This window comes from Phalacrocorax aristotelis, chromosome 8 (genome assembly GCF_949628215.1).
Source record: "Phalacrocorax aristotelis chromosome 8, bGulAri2.1, whole genome shotgun sequence".
In the NCBI taxonomy this organism is placed as follows: Eukaryota; Metazoa; Chordata; class Aves; order Suliformes; family Phalacrocoracidae; genus Phalacrocorax; species Phalacrocorax aristotelis.
In genome coordinates this window covers 39,649,300-39,667,086 of record NC_134283.1, presented here as the reverse complement: position 1 = coordinate 39,667,086, position 17,787 = coordinate 39,649,300, and the positions used below count along the sequence as shown (strand labels likewise).

At 55.7% G+C, this 17,787-nt stretch overlaps 1 protein-coding gene across 3 annotated transcripts; it reads right to left on the bottom strand.

The window, feature by feature from the left end:
• Positions 1–6,234: 6,234 nt before the first annotated feature.
• RPS14 (ribosomal protein S14) lies at positions 6,235–9,866 on the bottom strand. 3 transcript variants are annotated; one of them, XM_075102691.1, is made up of 5 exons: positions 9,580–9,866; positions 8,149–8,299; positions 7,672–7,833; positions 7,105–7,181; positions 6,235–6,345 (listed from the first exon to the last, which is right to left on the bottom strand). In XM_075102691.1, exons 2-5 carry the CDS (start codon positions 8,295–8,297, stop codon positions 6,278–6,280), a joined length of 456 nt encoding a protein of 151 aa, XP_074958792.1. In that variant the 5' UTR covers positions 8,298–8,299; positions 9,580–9,866; the 3' UTR covers positions 6,235–6,277. The 3 variants fall into 3 exon arrangements, with proteins under 3 accessions (XP_074958792.1, XP_074958793.1, XP_074958795.1); XM_075102692.1 differs by having other exon boundaries at positions 9,421–9,604; XM_075102694.1 differs by lacking the exon at positions 9,580–9,866 and adding an exon at positions 8,811–8,958.
• Positions 9,867–17,787: the final 7,921 nt, after the last annotated feature.

Here is a 17,787-nt window from a genome sequence, read left to right as displayed (position 1 = left end):
AGGTAGGAAGCAACTTGGGAGGAAGGAGGTGGGATGCAGAGGTAGGGTTCTCACCACACCAAAGCCTGAGCAGGACCCTCCATGGGGGCATGGCTTCAGGGTATATCTGCTCCTTGCTCACCTTTGCTGCCAAGGAAGAGCTGCACTTTGGTCCAATCCCCACCTCAGGGGTCACTTCGGACCACATCTGGGTGGGGGGGCTTGGCCAGCAGCTCTCGGGCTGAAAGAGTAATGATTACAGGACCAGCAAGTGCTTTCAGGTCCCCCTCCCTCTTGGGGCACCCCTCTCACCCTGTCTGTAGCAGCTTGGGGGGGGGCTGAACCCCCAAACCCAAGAGAATAGAAGCAGCACCTCAAAGTAGGTGACCCCCAACACCTCGAGTTGGGTGACACCCAAAGGACCAGTGGGAGCAGGGCAGGGTGGGAGGCAGCACAGGTCCCTACCCCACAGCCTCGCTAGTGTGGCGTGGGCGAGAGCGGCCGCCCGCCCCCATAATGTTGATTTTAGGTGATTATATACAAGGACCTGGGGCAGCCCCGGGGGTAACACGTCCCCAGTGGCAGCACTACACCGTGGGGCTTGGCCTCGCCAGGACCAGCACTGAGCTGGCTCCAGTGCCAGGACGCAGCACAACTGTGGCCATGGTTCAGCTAAAAGTGAAACTCCGGGAGTGAAATTAAAAGCAATCCGCCCAGGCGTCACTGGTTACCAGGCAGACCTCCCCACGCGTGGCCCCAGGGCCAGAAAGTGGTGAGGCTGAGGTGAGCCTGAGCACGTTCCTTCAGCAGCGCCATCCCTTCTCCCAGCTCAGCCCCAGAGTCACGGCCAGCCCCCAGCCGCGTGCCGGGAGAGCGGGGTTTAGGAACAACCTAGAAGCATTTCCAAGGAGCAGAGCAGAATCTCACGGTAGATGCTGTTTCTGGAGGAGAAGCAGGTGCTGGTGGGATGATGCTCCAGCTTCCCAAGTGGGAAATCGCAGCCCCCATGCAGGGGAAGGACTTCGGTGCTTGGAGCCTGGTTCTGTCCCCAGGCTCCTGGGACCCAGCCAGGAAAGCCCCGGGGCACCCAGGGGCACTGGGGTGCACAGACCCTCTGCCCAAGGGTGTCTATCTGTCTCACCCCAGGCCATCTGCATCCCTGGCTCCTGCCCCCCACCTGCATTCCTCACCAGAGGCTATTTTGAAGACAAATAACTTATCTGCTGCTTTTTAGGTGACGCCACATTTATAAACCACCAAAGGTGTTACAAAAAAAAAAAAGAAGGGGGGGGAGGAAAAAGCACGTAACACCCTCCAAACCCTCCCATGAATCTTTCAACTCTCCCCTCACTCTCAGCCCATGGTGGGCACTCTGGGGGTTTGAGTGGGCACATGGGTTTTTCTCGCAGCCTCAGCCCTCACTCGGCTCCTTGCTGGGCTCCAGGCACATTCCGTGACGAGCCTCAGCCCTAAGGGGAACTAAGGAAAGTCTGAACAGGAACTTGGCGAGCGAAACCCCCAGCGATTTCATGGATCTGAGCCCAATTCTGCAAACCACAAATGCAGTCGACAGACTTGGGGGGGTGGGAGAGAGCCCCACTGCCCTCCATGGGCAGCCAAGCCCCGAGCCTCCAGCCCTGAGCCCCGCTGGGGACCGGCAGCACCGAATCAGCCCTTGCTCTGCACGCAGACATTTCCATTCACTTCTTCAGTACTTCCTGCTACTACACCTTTCTGCACAGGGCTGTGGCATCTGAAGCTCTTGAAGTTTGTAAATTGATGTTCCTGGGAAGATGCAGACCATTTTACAGAGCAGCTTTCGGCCTGCCTTATCCCCCTCCCTTTCTTCCACAGCCTCAGGTGGCACCCGGACCTGGCACAGGCTCATCGCCACCCTGCCACCCCCAAGGTTTTGTATTTGCACACATTTTGTGCTGCCTGTGAAAAAACCTGACAAGCGCCATTACAGGAGGCTGGGGAACCAGCTGCCTTTTGGGGGAAAAGAGGCCATCTGGAGTAGGGAGCAGTCTCAGGACTAGGCTCAGACCTGCCTGTTCCCCAGGGGCCTCAACCCAAGCCGGCAGAGCGATTATTTCAGGCAGGGAGGCGGAAAGAACCTCGCAGGCATTCACGTGAAGCCATTCATCACCAGCCGAGCCTCTGTCTCGCAGCCTGCAGACCCTGCGGAGGATAACGTCTGGTGAGCAAACCCACATTTCTCACTGCCCGTGAGACAACACCGTCTGCAGCACAGGATCGGCTCCAGGCAAGCCCAAGGGAAACGGCCGAGGGAACGCAGACCTGTCCCCAGGGAGTCCGTGGGCTGGGGATGTGCTGCAGCCCCCCAAGCAGCCCCATGGCCTCGGCAGGATGAGCATCCCTGCCGGGGAGGTGCAGGGTGGGTGGGCAGCCACACGTGTCCCCCACCCTCGCAGCCGGGGAGCCATCACCCAGCTGCAGGGGGTTTGCAGGTGATGCAGTTCCTCACTGCATCATGCAAGGCAAGCCAGCCAGGTAGGGGCAGGATGAGGCAAGAGCCATGAAACCCACCCACACCACTCAGCCGGGAGCATCTTTCCCTCCAGAAAGCCCCAGGACATGCGCCAGGCAGCCCACTCCACAGAGGCATGCCTGGCTCTCCAGTTTCTCTTCCTCATTTGCTATTTCTCCCCTGGGGGGTTCACACTGACATGGGAAGTTGTTTCAAAGACGTCAGATCGGCTAGAAAAATAAAGACCATTTTTCTCATTAATCGTGCAGTGAGCCCAGGGAACACCCGTGGGTGGCATGGTGAGGGCAGCCAGCGGCATGGGCTGGGCTTACAGCAGCTCAGGCCTGACAGCCCTGCATGCCCAGCGGAGCTCCTGCTCCCGAAGATTAAGGGCTAATAAAGCAAATCCACCTTCCTGCGCTGGGCAAAGCTCCTGCCACCTGTGCAAGCCCCAGAAAACCTCGCTAGGGGAGGATACGCCAAGCAGGGTTCCTCCTGACTCAGGCTAGATGTGAAGGGCTCAGCTGGTGCTTCAGCAGCCTGCTCTCCAGAGCTGAGCGAGGCCAACGCTGCCCCAAGGCTCGCCGCCACCACTGCTGGGAGCCAGCCGGGCCCATACTGCCCAGGGGTTGAGCTGACCCTGCTACGTGGTGGGGGAACCCACCGGACAGGTGAAAACCGCTTCCCTTCTCGTACCCTCAGAGCAGTGCCGAGCAGACGCCTTCCCATTTCCACATCTGCCCTTGAAAACAGCAGGGTAAATCAGCCTGCGCCGGGGCGGCCGCGCTCTGCCTTGGTGGGCAGCAGAAGGGGGACAGAACGGGTCAGAAAATGTCAGGAACTGCACCCAAAGGGACAAGAGGGGTCTTAAATTTGTACCGAACAAAGGCCCTGCCTTTGTGCCCTGCCTTGGATTTCACATTCCTGTAGAGCTTTCCCAAAATGTACCCTGTGAAGTAGCCACACAAATGCCACCCGGGACAAAGTAACACCTACCAGAACAGCAACCAGTTTCACTGTATATAGGCATATATAAAAAAAATATTGACTAAAGCTGTTAGTAACAAGCCATGCCTTTGCCTCCCGCTCCCCTGCGGGCCGCCTCAGTTCAGCTCCGCATTGGCCGAGCCACCGCTCATTTCATGTTTTCAGCACCTTCTTCACACAGAGTTCAAAGAACACTTCAAGTACAGGAAAATAGTGATTTGAACTGCAAATAGTGCACTTTTAAGACAGTAAGGGAAGTTTGTTCTAAAAGCTTTCCATGGCCGCATATAAAATTGCAAGTAAAACACTATGGCTGCGCCAAGGGAAACGCTGGCTTAGGAGCATCTGTCCAGGCGGAGATTTTTTTTCCACAGAAAGGAGAAGTCATGTATTAAGCAACAGTTTGCAGAAAAATCAGCAGTAGTTAGCTTGCTCACAAGCCCAGCTTTCTTCTCCACAGCAGGGACACCTCCAAGAGGTCATGACTCACTTTGAAACCACAAGCATCCAAGTAGTTTTCACTATGAAGACCAAGACGCACCGCGGCTTCAGATCAGACGCAGCCTGGTTTCCTCCGCTGCAAGACTCATGCCCCTTTCACCACGCAAGACATAGCAGTCCACAACTGAAGATCAAGCTTGACAGGAGCAACACACCCTGGATCCGACCCAGGCTGAGTGACTTTACCAGAACAGAGACTGCTTTGAGAGCACAGCACCTCCAAAAACATCAAAGCATCCTTCCTGGTGAGGGCAGGGAGGCTCAGGAGTGGGCAGGTGGGGGAATCTCCAGTGAAAGGTGGGGGGAAGAACCCACATGAAAGCAGCGAGGCTCTCCGAGCTCGAGAACCTCAGGATCATAGAATGGTTCAGGTTGGAAGGGACCTTTAGAGGCCATCTAGTCCAACCCCACTGCAGTGAGCAGGGGCATCTTCAACTAGATCAGGTTGCTCAGAGCCTCATCCAACCTGACCTTGAATGTCTCTAGAGATGGGGCCTCCACAATCTCTCTGGGCAACCTGTGCCAGTGTTTCACCACCCACATAGTAGAAATCTTTTTCCTAATATCCAGTCTAAATCTACCCTCCTTCAGTTTAAAAACATCACCCCTTGTCCTGTCACAACAGGCCTTGCTAAAGAGGTTACCCCCATCTTTCCTATAGCCCCCCTTTAAGTACTGAAAGGCCGCAATAAGGTCTCCCTGCAGCCTTCTCTTCTCTGGGCTGAACAACCCCAACTCTCCCATCCTGTCTTCATAGGAGAGGTGCTCCAGCCCTCTGGACCCACTCCAACCGTTCTGTGTCCCTCCTGTGCTGAGGGCTCCAGAGCTGGACACAGCGCTGCAGAGGGGTCTCGCGAGAGCAGAGCTGAATCCCCTCCCTTGCCCTGCTGCCCACGCTGGTGGGGATGCAGGCCAGGGGACAGTTGGCTTTCTGGGCTGCCAGCGCACATTGTTGGCTCATGTCCAGCTTTTCATCCCCCAGTACGCCCAGGTCCTTCTCAGCAGGGCTCCTCTCAACCCCTTCATCCCCCAACCTGTATTGATACTGGGGGTTGCCCCAACCCAGGTGCAGGACCTTGCACTTGGCCTTGTTGTACCTCATGAGGTTCTCACGGGCCCACCTCCCCAGCTTGGCCAGGTCTCTCTGGATGACATCCCATCCTTCTGATGTGTCAACTGCACCGCTCAGCTTGGTCTCATCTGCAAACTTGCTGAGGGTGCACTCAATCCACTATGTCATTGATGAAGGTATTAAATAGTACTGGTCCCAGCAGAGACCCTGAGGGACACCACCGGAGATCTGGAGGCAGATCTTGCCCAAGAGCTCAGGACACCAGAACGCCACCTTCCAGCTTCCCTTAATAGTCGCACGTCATCACACGTGAGGTATTAGCCCTACAACTGTGCTAAGAATCCCAAGCTTTTTCAACCAATTCTGATAAATAGCCACCACTTAAACCTGACCACAAGTATTCCTGGACAATCATTTTACTGGCTCGCAGATGGGCTGTTGCTCATTGCCAGGAGCTGCACTAAGAGCACATGACTGCAACAGAGGAGGTGAAGCGTGACGAGCTTTAGCTACCTCCACGAGGTCCTACCAACCGCACACCCCGCTGCTGGGGGGTGACACGACAGCACAACACACCCCCCCGTGGAAACAGGCACCACGGTGTGCGAGGGCTCAAGTCACCCTTTCACAGAAGGAATTTGGACAATTTCACCCCTCTCTTGAGCTGGAGAAGCCACAGCTGTTTTAACCACAAGCATAAAGAACTGTGACACCACGAGCACATAGAACCCAACCTACCTTAAACTAGACTTCTCAAGTATTGTATGCCTGTGAATCTTTTCTTGTTCTAAAAATCCTGCTACAGCTGAGGAAGAGACAGGAAGAGGAGCGATTTCAAAGCCAGGAAAGCGAGGAAGAGAACATTGGCAAAGGTGAAAACGGGCATTTATTCCAGGTGATGGCAGCACATTCCACAGAGGGCAAACAGGAGCGCAGGAAGCGGGGCATGATGAAGTGAGGAGTCATTTTTCTTACATACCTTTGGAAGTATAAATATATAAACAGAGCCGCTGAGGGAGCTGTAATTCCAGCACTTTTAGAAGGTTGTTTTCCCCTGTGTCTATTCAAAAGCACCTCTGGTGCAGCAGTACTAACAACCCCAACCTAAAGCCCAGATCCACAGGGTAAGCCATTTGTGGATGTAATTATACTGAAGCCACTCAACTCCCGAGCACCCCTCAGTAAGGAAACACACAGCTAAGGAGAGGTTTAAAAGAGAGCTTTAATGACAAAAGGTACGGCATCGTTTACAGGCGACGTCCACGGCGACCACCCTTTCTGCGAGTGCTGTCAGAGGGGATGGGTGTGACATCCTCTGCGGGGACAAGAAAGACCAAAACACAGTTACCTTCCAGAGGTACCCCAAAAACCAAGCAGGCGCAGCCACCCAACTCCAGCAGTCACCCCAACAGCCCACAGCCGCACCTCGGCAGCCAGCCGCTGCAGCAGCCACGCACAGGTGGAAGAAACGGGAGTTATGGTACTTGTGGACTGGCCAGGGGCTGGGTACCCAGGGCTTCTAGTGCTTGGGAAGCAAAAATCCCCATCTCCCATCCCACCTAAACCAAGCAGCCACGGCAATTCCAAAGAAACAGAGGGACCACGATATAACTTTCAGAGCAGCCAACACCACCACATCTTGTGGCTCCCCTACAAAGTCTGGGACTCTCCCTCAAACAGTTGGAGGAGCTCCGTCATTACTGAGTCACTCTTAAGCCAACAGACTTTTTCTAGGTGACCGAACGGCTCTGTCACACCCGCTGTTCCATCAGTGCCCTGCTGTACAGCTGGGGTTTATCACGCAGACAGAAATTCAGTTTCTGAAGTCTGCTCACGCCACCTCCTGGTGAATCTTCAGTTTAAGCACCTGTTTAGATTAAGTCACACCTACAGCGGCACCTGACAAGAGGTCGAGCAGAACATCCCAAAGTCAAACTGTCACACCAAGCGGCACATATGCCTGCAGAGCTCCTTTTACGAAATAATCTCTCAAAACTGATTTTTTGAGGTAGTAAGGCTCTGCACTGACACACAATGACACAAGCCTCCATTTATCACTTTCTCCATCACTCACCAATGCGGCCGATCTTCATTCCAGATCGGGCCAGAGCTCTCAGGGCTGACTGGGCACCAGGTCCAGGAGTCTTGGTCCTGGAGGAGGGAACCAGAACCCATAATTACTTAAACCATTCAGAAGTCGAACAGAGTTCGCCAACAACTGACAGTGTTAAAATCACCGTTTCCCCACCCTTAAAACATCCAGATCCCACAACTCACCCCTCCTCCTGTCCCAGACCCAAACCATTCATGCGCTACCAGCCACCAGACGCACACTTTGCTGTTGCTCCAATGTAACACATCTTCAAGTCGACAGCACCTCCCCACCCCACTACCGCAGTGACAAGAACACACCCCAGCTCTAGGCAACTGAGGACACCCATTCTGACTGGGTTCCAGACACCTGGTGACCGATGACCATGTCAGCCACGTGACACCCTTTGGATCAAGTTTAAAGTCAAATCCTCGGGGCACATCTACCTTCCCAACTGAGGCAGCGCAAAGAAGGGACGTGGTGCAATCTGGCACGGTTCTCAGACCGGACGCATCCTCTGGGAATGCCAGGGAATACCCTCCGACATACCTATTGCCACCAGTAGCACGCAGCTTGATGTGCAGGGCAGTGATGCCCAGTTCCTTGCACCTCTGGGCAACGTCCTGGGCCGCCAGCATAGCCGCGTAGGGAGAAGACTCATCTCTGTCTGCCTTCACCTTCATGCCACCGGTCACACGGCAGATGGTTTCCCTGCAGAAGGGCAAAGAAAGCATTCAGAAAAAAGCACTTCCTTTCCTCCCCATAAACGAGCTTCTGGGTACAGCAGAACCTGCTATTTTGAATGTGACTGCATCAATAAGCTGCCATCCAGCACCTCAAGCGCAACATTCACCACGGAGGAGCACACCAAGCCATCAGGTCTACATTCATGTGTGCACACCATCTTATCTTACAGCTCAGTGGAATCTCAAGGATTTCATTGGAGCCTCCCACCAAATCTAATTTCCCTTTTCAAAACAGAAGGAGCCAGGTACGGCTGGGAGGTCACTGGTGTTCGGTACTCACTTGCCAGAGAGATCAGTCACATGGACGAAAGTGTCATTGAAAGAAGCAAAGATATGGCAGACGCCAAAGACGTTTTCTCCTTCGGCAACCTGAGGCCCCAAGCTGATGACCTGTTCTTCCTTCTTTTCCTTGCCCTTACGAGGTGCCATTTCTGAACAACAACAAAGAAGAAGTATGAGTGATGATGGATTTCTCAGCATTCTCTTACAGGATTTCATTAAATACCCTGCTACTGCAACCTTTTACCAACCAAGATAAATGAGTTACAGATGGCACAACACAGGCAGTAATTTTGGCATACACAAGGACTTCTTATAAAACCCTGGATTCCCAGCTTTGCTGCATGCTGGCAGACAGGTCACCACCCACCGCTCTTTCGTGGAGTCTTTCTTGTTGCACTTCGCAGCAGAAGCCACCTAAACTGTGTGTCAGAGCAGCTGATATCCCCAGGCACCGCTGCAGCAGAGCATGGGGAAGCCCCTTGCCTTGATAACCAGCAATGCTGGGAGCCTCCCCTTGCTCATTTGTATGGCTTTACAGAAATAAAGAACACCTAACCAAGCAATTACTAAAGACCCGCATACTGTCACAAAGCCCTGACTCCAGTACGAGCCTGGGGTCTTCCACGTTATCGGTCTCCTACGCACATCCTTGGGCCTCACCCAGGTAAGTCGTCTGCCTCTGAAGTCTACATCCTGCGATGGCAGACGCGGCACTCAGCAGCACTTGGATCGGTGCCTGGGCATCCTGTGCATCTGCTCCTGAGCACGGGAAGCCGGTTCCCTATTGCCCTCTCCTGCCGAATTCCTGCTACATCCAGCGTTTTGCACAAGGTAAAAGCCTAACAAACTTCATTAAGGAAATCAACCCAAGCACAGCCTACTTTCACCCGCAGGCTGCAGGCCGATGGTCGCTCTGCACAGAAAGCCGCACCGAGCACCGGCTGCTAAACCAAGGCCCGCACAGCGGCTCTGACAGAACCCACCCTTTCCTGACACAGCCAGCCCAAGGCTCCAGGGACATCATCGTCCCGAGCGATACCCACACGGCAGGCAGAACGAACACCGAGCCGCGGGCGCTGTAAGGCCGACGTTCATCTCACAACAACGAGCCCGGTGCTCTTCGGCGCTCGCCCAAAACCGCCCTGGTTCCAGCGGGTGGGAGTAGGCCTCTCCGCTCCTCCACCCCGCCAAGTCCGGCCGCCCTCCACCCACAGCCGGGAGCGCCAGCCCACCCTCCCCGGGCGCCCAGCTACGCCAGCCCCCGGCTCACCCGCGGCCTAGCGCCCCGCTCCCCCGGCCGCGCCTCCCCCGCGCCGGGCGCGTTGTCCCGCAGAGCTCCGGCCCCGAGGAGGCGGGCGGCGGGCGGGGACGCCGCGGCAAGGCGCGGGCGGACGGATGGCAGCGGATGGCACCACAACCGCACACTCACCCGCGCCTCTACGCCGGCGGCCGCCGCTGGAAAGGAAGCTGCTCGGGTCAGGGGGCGGAGGTCAGCGCCGCTCACCCGGAAGTGGTGGCGGGAGGCGGCCGAGTGCCGCGAGTGAACCGGCGTTTCCCCGATCGCAAGCGCAGGGCTTTGCCCCGATCCCGCTGTGCCCGCCGCCGCCGTGAAACCGTGAACAGCGCTCCCGAGGGCAAGCCGGGCCGACCTTCCCAAGATAGCGCAGCCACCTCCCCGCCACGGTCCCTTCCCAAGATGGCGGCGCCCTCCTGCCCGGGGCCCCTCCCCAAGATGGCAGCGGGCGGTGGCCGAGCATCCCTCCCCAAGATGCTGGCGGGCGCCGGAGCAGGGCACGGTGTCCGTGCTTTTGAAAGAGCCTGGAGAGCTCTGGAAACACGGGCCTGAATCGGTTTAAAAAACAACTGGAGGAAAATTGGTGTAATGCCAGCATTCATCCCACTTCTTCCCGGCCAAGCAACTGCAGTCAGCGCTGCCTGGGCTCAGCTAGAGCCGGGCCGGAGTGTGGGCCGTTCCCCGTCGCTCCACTGGGCATGGCGAGGTGTCCTGGGGGTCCACGCAGCTGCTTGTCCCTGCCCTGAGCTGAAGCAGGAGCCCTTACTGCCATGGGGCATTTGGGAATTTACCCGTAAGGGGGTGTGCATAGTGGTTTTAATATGTGGAAGCCTGGCATATTTTCTCTTACAGAGCTAAGGGGAGAGATGTAAATACACGCAATTATCTGTTGGGAGGTCAGGTGGTCAACGCGAGCGGCGCGGACTTTGCAGCTGTGAGCGATGGTGCAGGCATTACCTCCTCGAGCAATTGGTGAGGGAGATGTGTTCCACCTTACAGCAAACAACATAAATTTGTAAGGTTTTACATTAAGGTTGTCCAGCAAGTGAATAGTTTCTGGTTCCAACTGATTTAAATAGGGCTCAGGAGAGTAACGATGGGAAACATCAAAGACCTTTGGAAAAAAGGCAGATTGAACCTGACCTAATAGCACTTGCGATATACTTCCCGGGCCTGATCCTGCCCTGCTTCCAGATGCCTTCCCCGTGGCGCTGGGCTGCCTCCGGCGCCTAGCCCTCCAGGAAGCAGAGAGCTCAGTGCCATGCAGGACTGGGTCACAGGGGCCAGGCCGGGAGCCCACCCATGGGTGCCCAGGTGGAGAAGGGTGTTTAGAACACAGGAGCTGCGTTCAGAGCTGATCCAACCAGTGGAAAAGCAGATGTCTGCAGATGTACAAGAGAGGCTTTGTATAATGGCCCCGCTAGCAGGATTACATAGTCCAAAGACCTGAAAACACTTCATCAGGGACAGTCCTTCATCTCTGCTCAACTAACAGCGTTTGCTGCTGGCCCGTGGGAAACTTCTGACCCCTCTCTTACACCCATCAGCTCTGCAGCTCTGGGCTGTTGCATGTTTTTATGGCAGCATCTATGTATGCAGAAAGGCTGATGTCTTCTGGGGTACCTTTTCCTTTCTCTTGCCAAGCATCCCAGGTCCCTCCAGGATGCAAACCTCTCAGCTGCCACGAGGGAGAAAGAGGTTTGGCCTGTAAGTGCTCACGGCTGCCACCATAATGCCCGCCTTGGCCCCATGGGCCCTCCTTGCCTGCTCCTCTCTTCATTAGCAGTTTGCTGCTGCATCAGGGATCTTCCTGTTTAAATATTGTAGGAGAGGCTTTTAAAACATATATCGGCAGGACTGCTGTAATTCCAGCCAGGGGCTCCAGTGACACTGGCTGTGGCCTGATTTGAAGAAAGGGGCTCGCAGCAGGTGAGTGCTGCAGAGGTCAGCATGCATTAGGCCACGTGCGGTGCAGTGGCTGCAGATGAACCCTCTGAGAAGGGGACAGCGAAGCGAAGGGGACAGCGAAGGGCAGCCTGAGCCAGGCTGGGCAGGCTGTGATGATTCTCTGCGAGGCTCGCACCAGCCTGCAGATGTTCCCCTGGAACAGATGCAAGCCAGAGGCAAGGAAACAGGCAAGCCTCCGCTTATGGGGGAACAGGCTGAAATAACCAGATGAGCTTCTAAAAAACAAACCGAAAAACTAACCCAGCGGTTCAAAATCCAATGCTGCCCTTGGCTCCAGAGCAGCTGGGAGGTAGGCTGCTCCCAGTCCCTCCAGGCTTTGTGCAGGATGGGTTTTTCTCCACTCCCCGGGACAAATTCTTTCCATTTGCTTTGCTTTGCACCAGTCCTGGCATGTGTGCAAGGGAACTGCCTGCCCTGCAAAATGCTCCTGGGGCTCGAATGCCAGCATCCACCGGCCTATCCTAGCTGCCGAGGACCGTGCTGAGGACCTCCCCAGGCTGCGATGAGTGAGAAGGGAGGCACCCAGCAGGGGCTGCGAGGACTGTGTCCTCCAGCCGGGCCAGGAAGGATGCTCAGGCCATGGCGGGGTCAGTGCCAGAGATGCTGTGTATTTGCTTTGAGAAATCCCCCAGATTTAGTTCCTTAACGGGTAATTAACATTCCAGCTGCTCCTTGGTAAGAGCCTCTCCAGCCCATGGGAAACCCACAGACACAGTGACGCTGCAGGCGGATTTCATAACTCAGCCGGTGACTAAACATAAAGGGCGCCCGTGAGCCAAGGCAATTGGAAATACTGCTCTTGACCTTTTCTCCTGCCTGGTCTTTGGCCCTGATGTAAACCGGTCCTGGCTGAGAGGGGTCAGTGGGAAGTGACTGGCCTGACCTGCGAAGACCCCGGCTCCGGGCTTCCCGCAAGCAGGAATTTTTGGCGCTTGGATGTCACTGTTTCCGTGGCTGCGTCTTGTTCCCACGAGCCATGGTACAGTGGCCTTACTGGTGGCCTTGAAACAGAGACTGGGACTGGAAAAGGCCAAAACTTTCCCTGGAGGCTGAACTGTTGCCATCTGCCTGGTACAGAGCAGGGTCTGTGGTTGGGGCTCTCGCAGGGCTGGTGGGCAACAGCTCCTCGCCCCTCAGAATGGTATCTTTCCTCTAATAGCCCCTGCGAAGAGAAATTCAGGACCCTGAATGCAGCCATTCACAGGTAAAAAAAAAAAAAGAGAGAGCTTTTCCATTTGCTTTTAGGGCCATTTTTAGTTTCAGAAAGGCAGTTTGTGCATGCACATGACATGTGTCAGAAACAGGCATAAGAAGATTAAAAAAGGAATCTCCAATGCTGAAGTTAAAGCACTTAAGGAATTGGCAGAGACTTCAAGAGGCAGTTTCTGGTCCTAATGAAGTCGGTGGAAGTGCTGCCATGGACTTCAAGGGGACCATAATTTGGCTGTAACTCAGTAGGGAGCTGAAGGTGTTGATTAATAAATTGGAGACAATGCAGAGAAAAGCCGCTGAACTTCTTTCCAACAGATGTGCTGAAGAAGAGCCTGTAAGTTAAAGCATGCAGGAAGGGAACTGGTTTCCTTTGTGTTTGCAAACAGAATACAGGGGAAAAAAAGCTATCCAATACTCAAGTAAAATGGTAGAGCTGATACTAATAAATACTAGTGCCTTTCTGAGCAGCCTTCTGTTTCCAGCGAGTGGCTCATTCTTTTAAAAAAAATGTATTAGCAAATGCCAGACCAAGCATTCAACAAATTCCTTTTTCTCAGAAGTAATTATTCAGTGGAAAACTTTACCGCTGGAGATTGCGGATTCTGCAGATTGTCCTCAGAGTTTGGTGCGTGCCTTTGATTACTCATTGTTGGCTTTTTGCTCGGTGATTTGTGCATGAACCTCCCCTCTGCTAAAACTCTGCCGGAGGTTAGCATGGCCTCAGAAAGCTTTTCCTGGTGGAGATACATTTTCAGGCTGAGTTTGCAAATCATTTAAGGCTGGAAAAAAAAAATCTCTTTAATACCCTTTTCAGCAGTTTGCAGTTTAAAAAATTCCTGTTTATCCCTTTTTGTTTTCTGAGTTTTCAATTAACTTTGGCATAGGCAAGATATTCACAGAAAAGGCTTGTGAGGGAAGTGAAATGTTTAAGGATAAGAAGTCTTTGACTTCAGTGAATGCTTCAGAGGACTTTAGAAAATTTGCACCCATAATTGTCTGGAAAACTTTGTGTCTCCTTCCCTACAATTTCATTTTTTCTTTCCTTTTTGTTTGTTTATCTGCCTGTTTCATTTGATTGAAATTGCTTCCTCGCCTCCCATTAAGTCGGAAGCTCTCCCAGAGCCAAACCCAAACCCAACAGACCTGTCGTATCTCGTCCCCATGGGCTGGACACGAAACTTGTCCCCATGGGCTGGACATGAAACCTAGTGAGATCTTCTTTGTGCACTCCATCCCTTCTCACACAGGCAGTGAGATGGACCTGGGTGGCTCTTGGTTGGTGATTAACGTGGGCTCCCTTGCCCTGGACTGGAATGTGTCTCTGCATGCCAGCAGAGCCCCCAGCAGCCACCATGGTGAGTGCAGGGGCAGGAGCAGAGTGGCTGAGCTGCATTAATCTTGTTTTTCCCCTCTCTGAGGAATGAAGGGAATTTTGCATGTGCATTTGCAGGTCTAGGGGCAGCCAGCCCGTGACTCAGATGTGTACCTTGCGCTTGTCTTGGAGTGGGGATGGAAAAGCTGAAACAATGTGACGAACTGGTGCCCCAAAATCACGCCTGGGTTCTGCGGCTGGGGAGGAGAATGGGGACAACCTCAGGCTTAACCAGCTTCAAAAATCTGATACGCAGGGTGCACACGCACTGAGAGGAAGATAAGAATGCTCTGCATAGGAGACATCAGCCTGGCACTCCAGTTACACCAAAGGTGCTGCCAGTGCCTTACAATTCGTGACGATGTGTTGTGCTTGCCCTGCAGAACAGGGGTGAGAGCAAGGGCCTGGTGGGAGCGTTGCTGGGTCGATCATCAGTGCCCCTGTATTCGGCACTGGTGAGGCTGCACCTCGAATCCTGTGTTCAGTTTCGGGCCCCTCAGGACAAGAAGGACATTGAGGTGCTGGAGCGTGTCCGGAGGAGGGCAGCGGAGCTGGGGAAGGGTCTGGCGAATGAGTGTAATGGGGAGTGGCTGAGGGAGCTGGGGGTGTTTAGCCTGGAGAAGAGGAGGCTGAGGCCTTATTGCTCTCTGCAACTATCTGAAAGGGGGTTGTAGTGAGGTTGGTGTTGGTCTCTTCTCCCAAGTAACAAGCCATAGGGCGAGAGGAAATGGCCTCAAGCTGCGTCAGGGGAGATTTAGATTGGATATGAGGGAAAATATCTTTACTGAAAGAGTGGTCAGTCATTGGCACAGGCTGCCCAGAGAGGTGGGGGAGTCACCATCCCTGGGGGTGTTCAAAAAACGTGTAGACGTGGCACTTCAGGGCATGGTTAGGAGGCCTGGGGGTGTTGGGTTGGACTTGATGATCCTAGAAGTCTTTTCCAACCTTAACGACTCTGTGATTCTATGATCACAGGCGGCCCAGGCCCGGGGGATGGAAGGACCCCTCCACCGGGAGGTAATGGCACGGCTCACGGCCATCCCCCATGCCCTGACACGCCAGGGACCGAGGCGGCTCTCCTCTCGGGGCTAAGGCGCCGGGAGCTGTGCTAGGCGGCGGATTCATGGAGCGGTGGAAGGGCAGCCCCGGGGGTCCGTGTGTCCATGTGTCCGCAGCCGGTGCGGAGGGGGCGGCCACCGCCGCTCCGCTCCGCCGGCCCGGGCAGGTCTCCCAGCCGCGGCTCCCGGGGGCGGCGCCGCCGGGCCGGGGCCCGTCGTGGGGCCGGGCCGGGCCGGGCCGGGGCGGGCGGCGGGGCGGTGCCTGGCCGGGGCGGCGGGGCGGGACGCGCCGAGCGGGGCCGGGCCCAGCCGAGCCCACCGGGAGGCGAACGGGAGGCGAGCGGGCGGCGGCGGCGGCCTGGCGGAGCGGAGCGGGCCCGCCCGGGCAGGCAGGTACGGGCCGACCGGGGCGGGAAGGCGGCGGCGGAGACAAAGGGCGGCCCCGCCGGGCGGCAGCGCGGGCCGGGACTCGCCGGGGCCTTGCACCGCCGCCGGGGGAGCCGGGCCCCGCCGCCCTCGGCACCCCCGGGCCCGGCTCCCCCCCACCCCACCCCCGGGCCGACCCTCCCCTTCCCCTCGGCAGGTTGCCCGGTGCCCCTCCGGTAGAACCGGGGGATCCGGCGGGGCCTGCCCGGGGCGGCCGAGCGAGGGGTCCGGTGCAGAGCCCACTGCGCTCCGAGCAGCCCCGCCGGCCCTCGCCTCCACCGGCCCTCACGTCCCCCCGAACCCGGTACCCGTCCGTGCCCCGGTGCACTGCATGGGGGGCTCTGGAGGAGCAGGCGAAGCTGGGGCGGCCGGGGGTGCCCTGGCCCCACCGATCCCACCTCGGCGGCAGGCACCGGTGGGCAGCGATGCTGGCTGCCGCTGGAAAAGTCGGGGCCGAGCTGCAGCACGGGTGCCCGGGGCACAGGGTGCAAGGCCTGAAGCGTCCCTGCTCCAGAGGAGTGTGAGTGGAGGTAGTTAAAAATAATAAAGGATTGAAGGTGATCGGGGCAGTGTGGCCAAGAGCCAGTTTGATGGTGCAACGCCACTGGCACAGCACGGCTTGTCCAGTGTGGCTGGAGTCCCCATAAAGCACCTTATCACTCCCTCTGGAAGAAGTCCTAACATTTACCCAGCCACCGGTGAACTGGGCCTTTCATGCATAACTATATTTATTTTTTTGAAAAGAAACCTTTTAGTTTTTGCCTCCACTGCTGCACAGGCGGGCTGTCCCCTGCCGATGGGGACAGCCCATGGTGCCTGGCAGTGCAGAAGCCGTGCCAGCTTGGCCACCTTTCGGCATCACCTGGAAGGCTCTGCTTCCCTTGGAGGCTGGTGCTCGCTCCGAGCGCTGTGATTGCATCCCAACGCCAGGACTCTCTCTTCCCGTGGTCCTGGCTGGCTGCTGCCCCAGCACACCATGGGGCCGGTCTTCTTCCCACTACCAGTGCTCGCAGGGCTTTGGAAGCCGGTGCCTTGCAATGCCGCTTTGTCACCGACAGCCTTGAAACAGCAGCTCTTCCTGCAGCAAAGCAGCATCTTTGTTACTTTAATCTCAAGCATGTTTTTTACCAGGGCTGGGCTGATACAGACGGGGAGGCGAGTGGCCCCATGCCTGCTCCTTTTGGCTGCACACAGGGACCATGGCCGAGGAAGTCATCCTTTTCCAAATAAAACAACCAGGACGAACTCAATAGGAAACAAGTTTCTTGCTTCTGAGTGAACTTGCTGTGGGTGGAGAAGAAGGAAATTAAACAATAGAAAAAACGTGCAGGGCTTTATACGTCAGGAAAAAAAAAAAGCAACTTCACTGGCCTCTGGCGGGATGGCTGAGCATCTTCCCTTCGCCCCTGTTGGGGCTCCTTTTTGGCAAGGACAGTGAAAGCGATGGTGATGCCCATGTTTCCCGACACGCCTCCATGTCTGGGGCATCGGTACATGACTGTGGGGAAGGCAGGACCTCCTGTGTTACCCTCCTGCCGGTCCCCAGGATGCCCCGCAGGGTCACCTCGCTCAGCCCCAGTGCGTGCCATGCCACCCCACTGGCTGCAGCCCCCAGATTCGTCCCTTCCTGCCTGGAGCTGCCGGCACAGGGCATGGATGCTGATGGGAAAGCTCACACATGCGAAGCCTTTCCGGCTTCCTGCACCTTTGGGAAGTTGGCAGGTCTGGTCTGGTTGTGTTTGGGTGAGGATGGAAAACCAATCCCAGCCAAACAGACTTTTTATTATGGGTTGTTTTGGGGTTTTTCCCCTCTTTTCCTTCTGTGCAGTACTGTTGGTGCTCTAGAACAGGACATATTTAATGCACTGTTGGCGGTAATTTAAACAGAAAAAGAAAGATGCCTCACAAGTCAAAAACTAGGCTGGAGTGAAGAGGGAATGATTAATATTTTTTTCAGTAGTATGTCATGGTGAAGTATGGCACAGCTGAGCGTGTCCCTGCTGCAGAGTGTCACTGGCACCGTCTGCTCCTCTCTGCCTGCAGGCTCTGGCCTTTATAACCAGGCTTGGGTTTGGGGACATCTCCGGGTGCCTGGGCTGGGGACAGAGGGCCGTGGTCCCGCCGAGCATCCCATCTCCTGGGCTTCTGACCACGTGCTGGAGATGGAGCTCCTCTCTTGGCTGTTTGTGCCCCAGCCAGGGTCATGGAGGGCTTTGCTTAAAAGGGGTTTTGTGGAATTTTACCTCCTGGATGTACCTTATTGAGTTGTCTTTTTATTTTTCGCTGTTGGGGTCAAGCCTGCTAGAA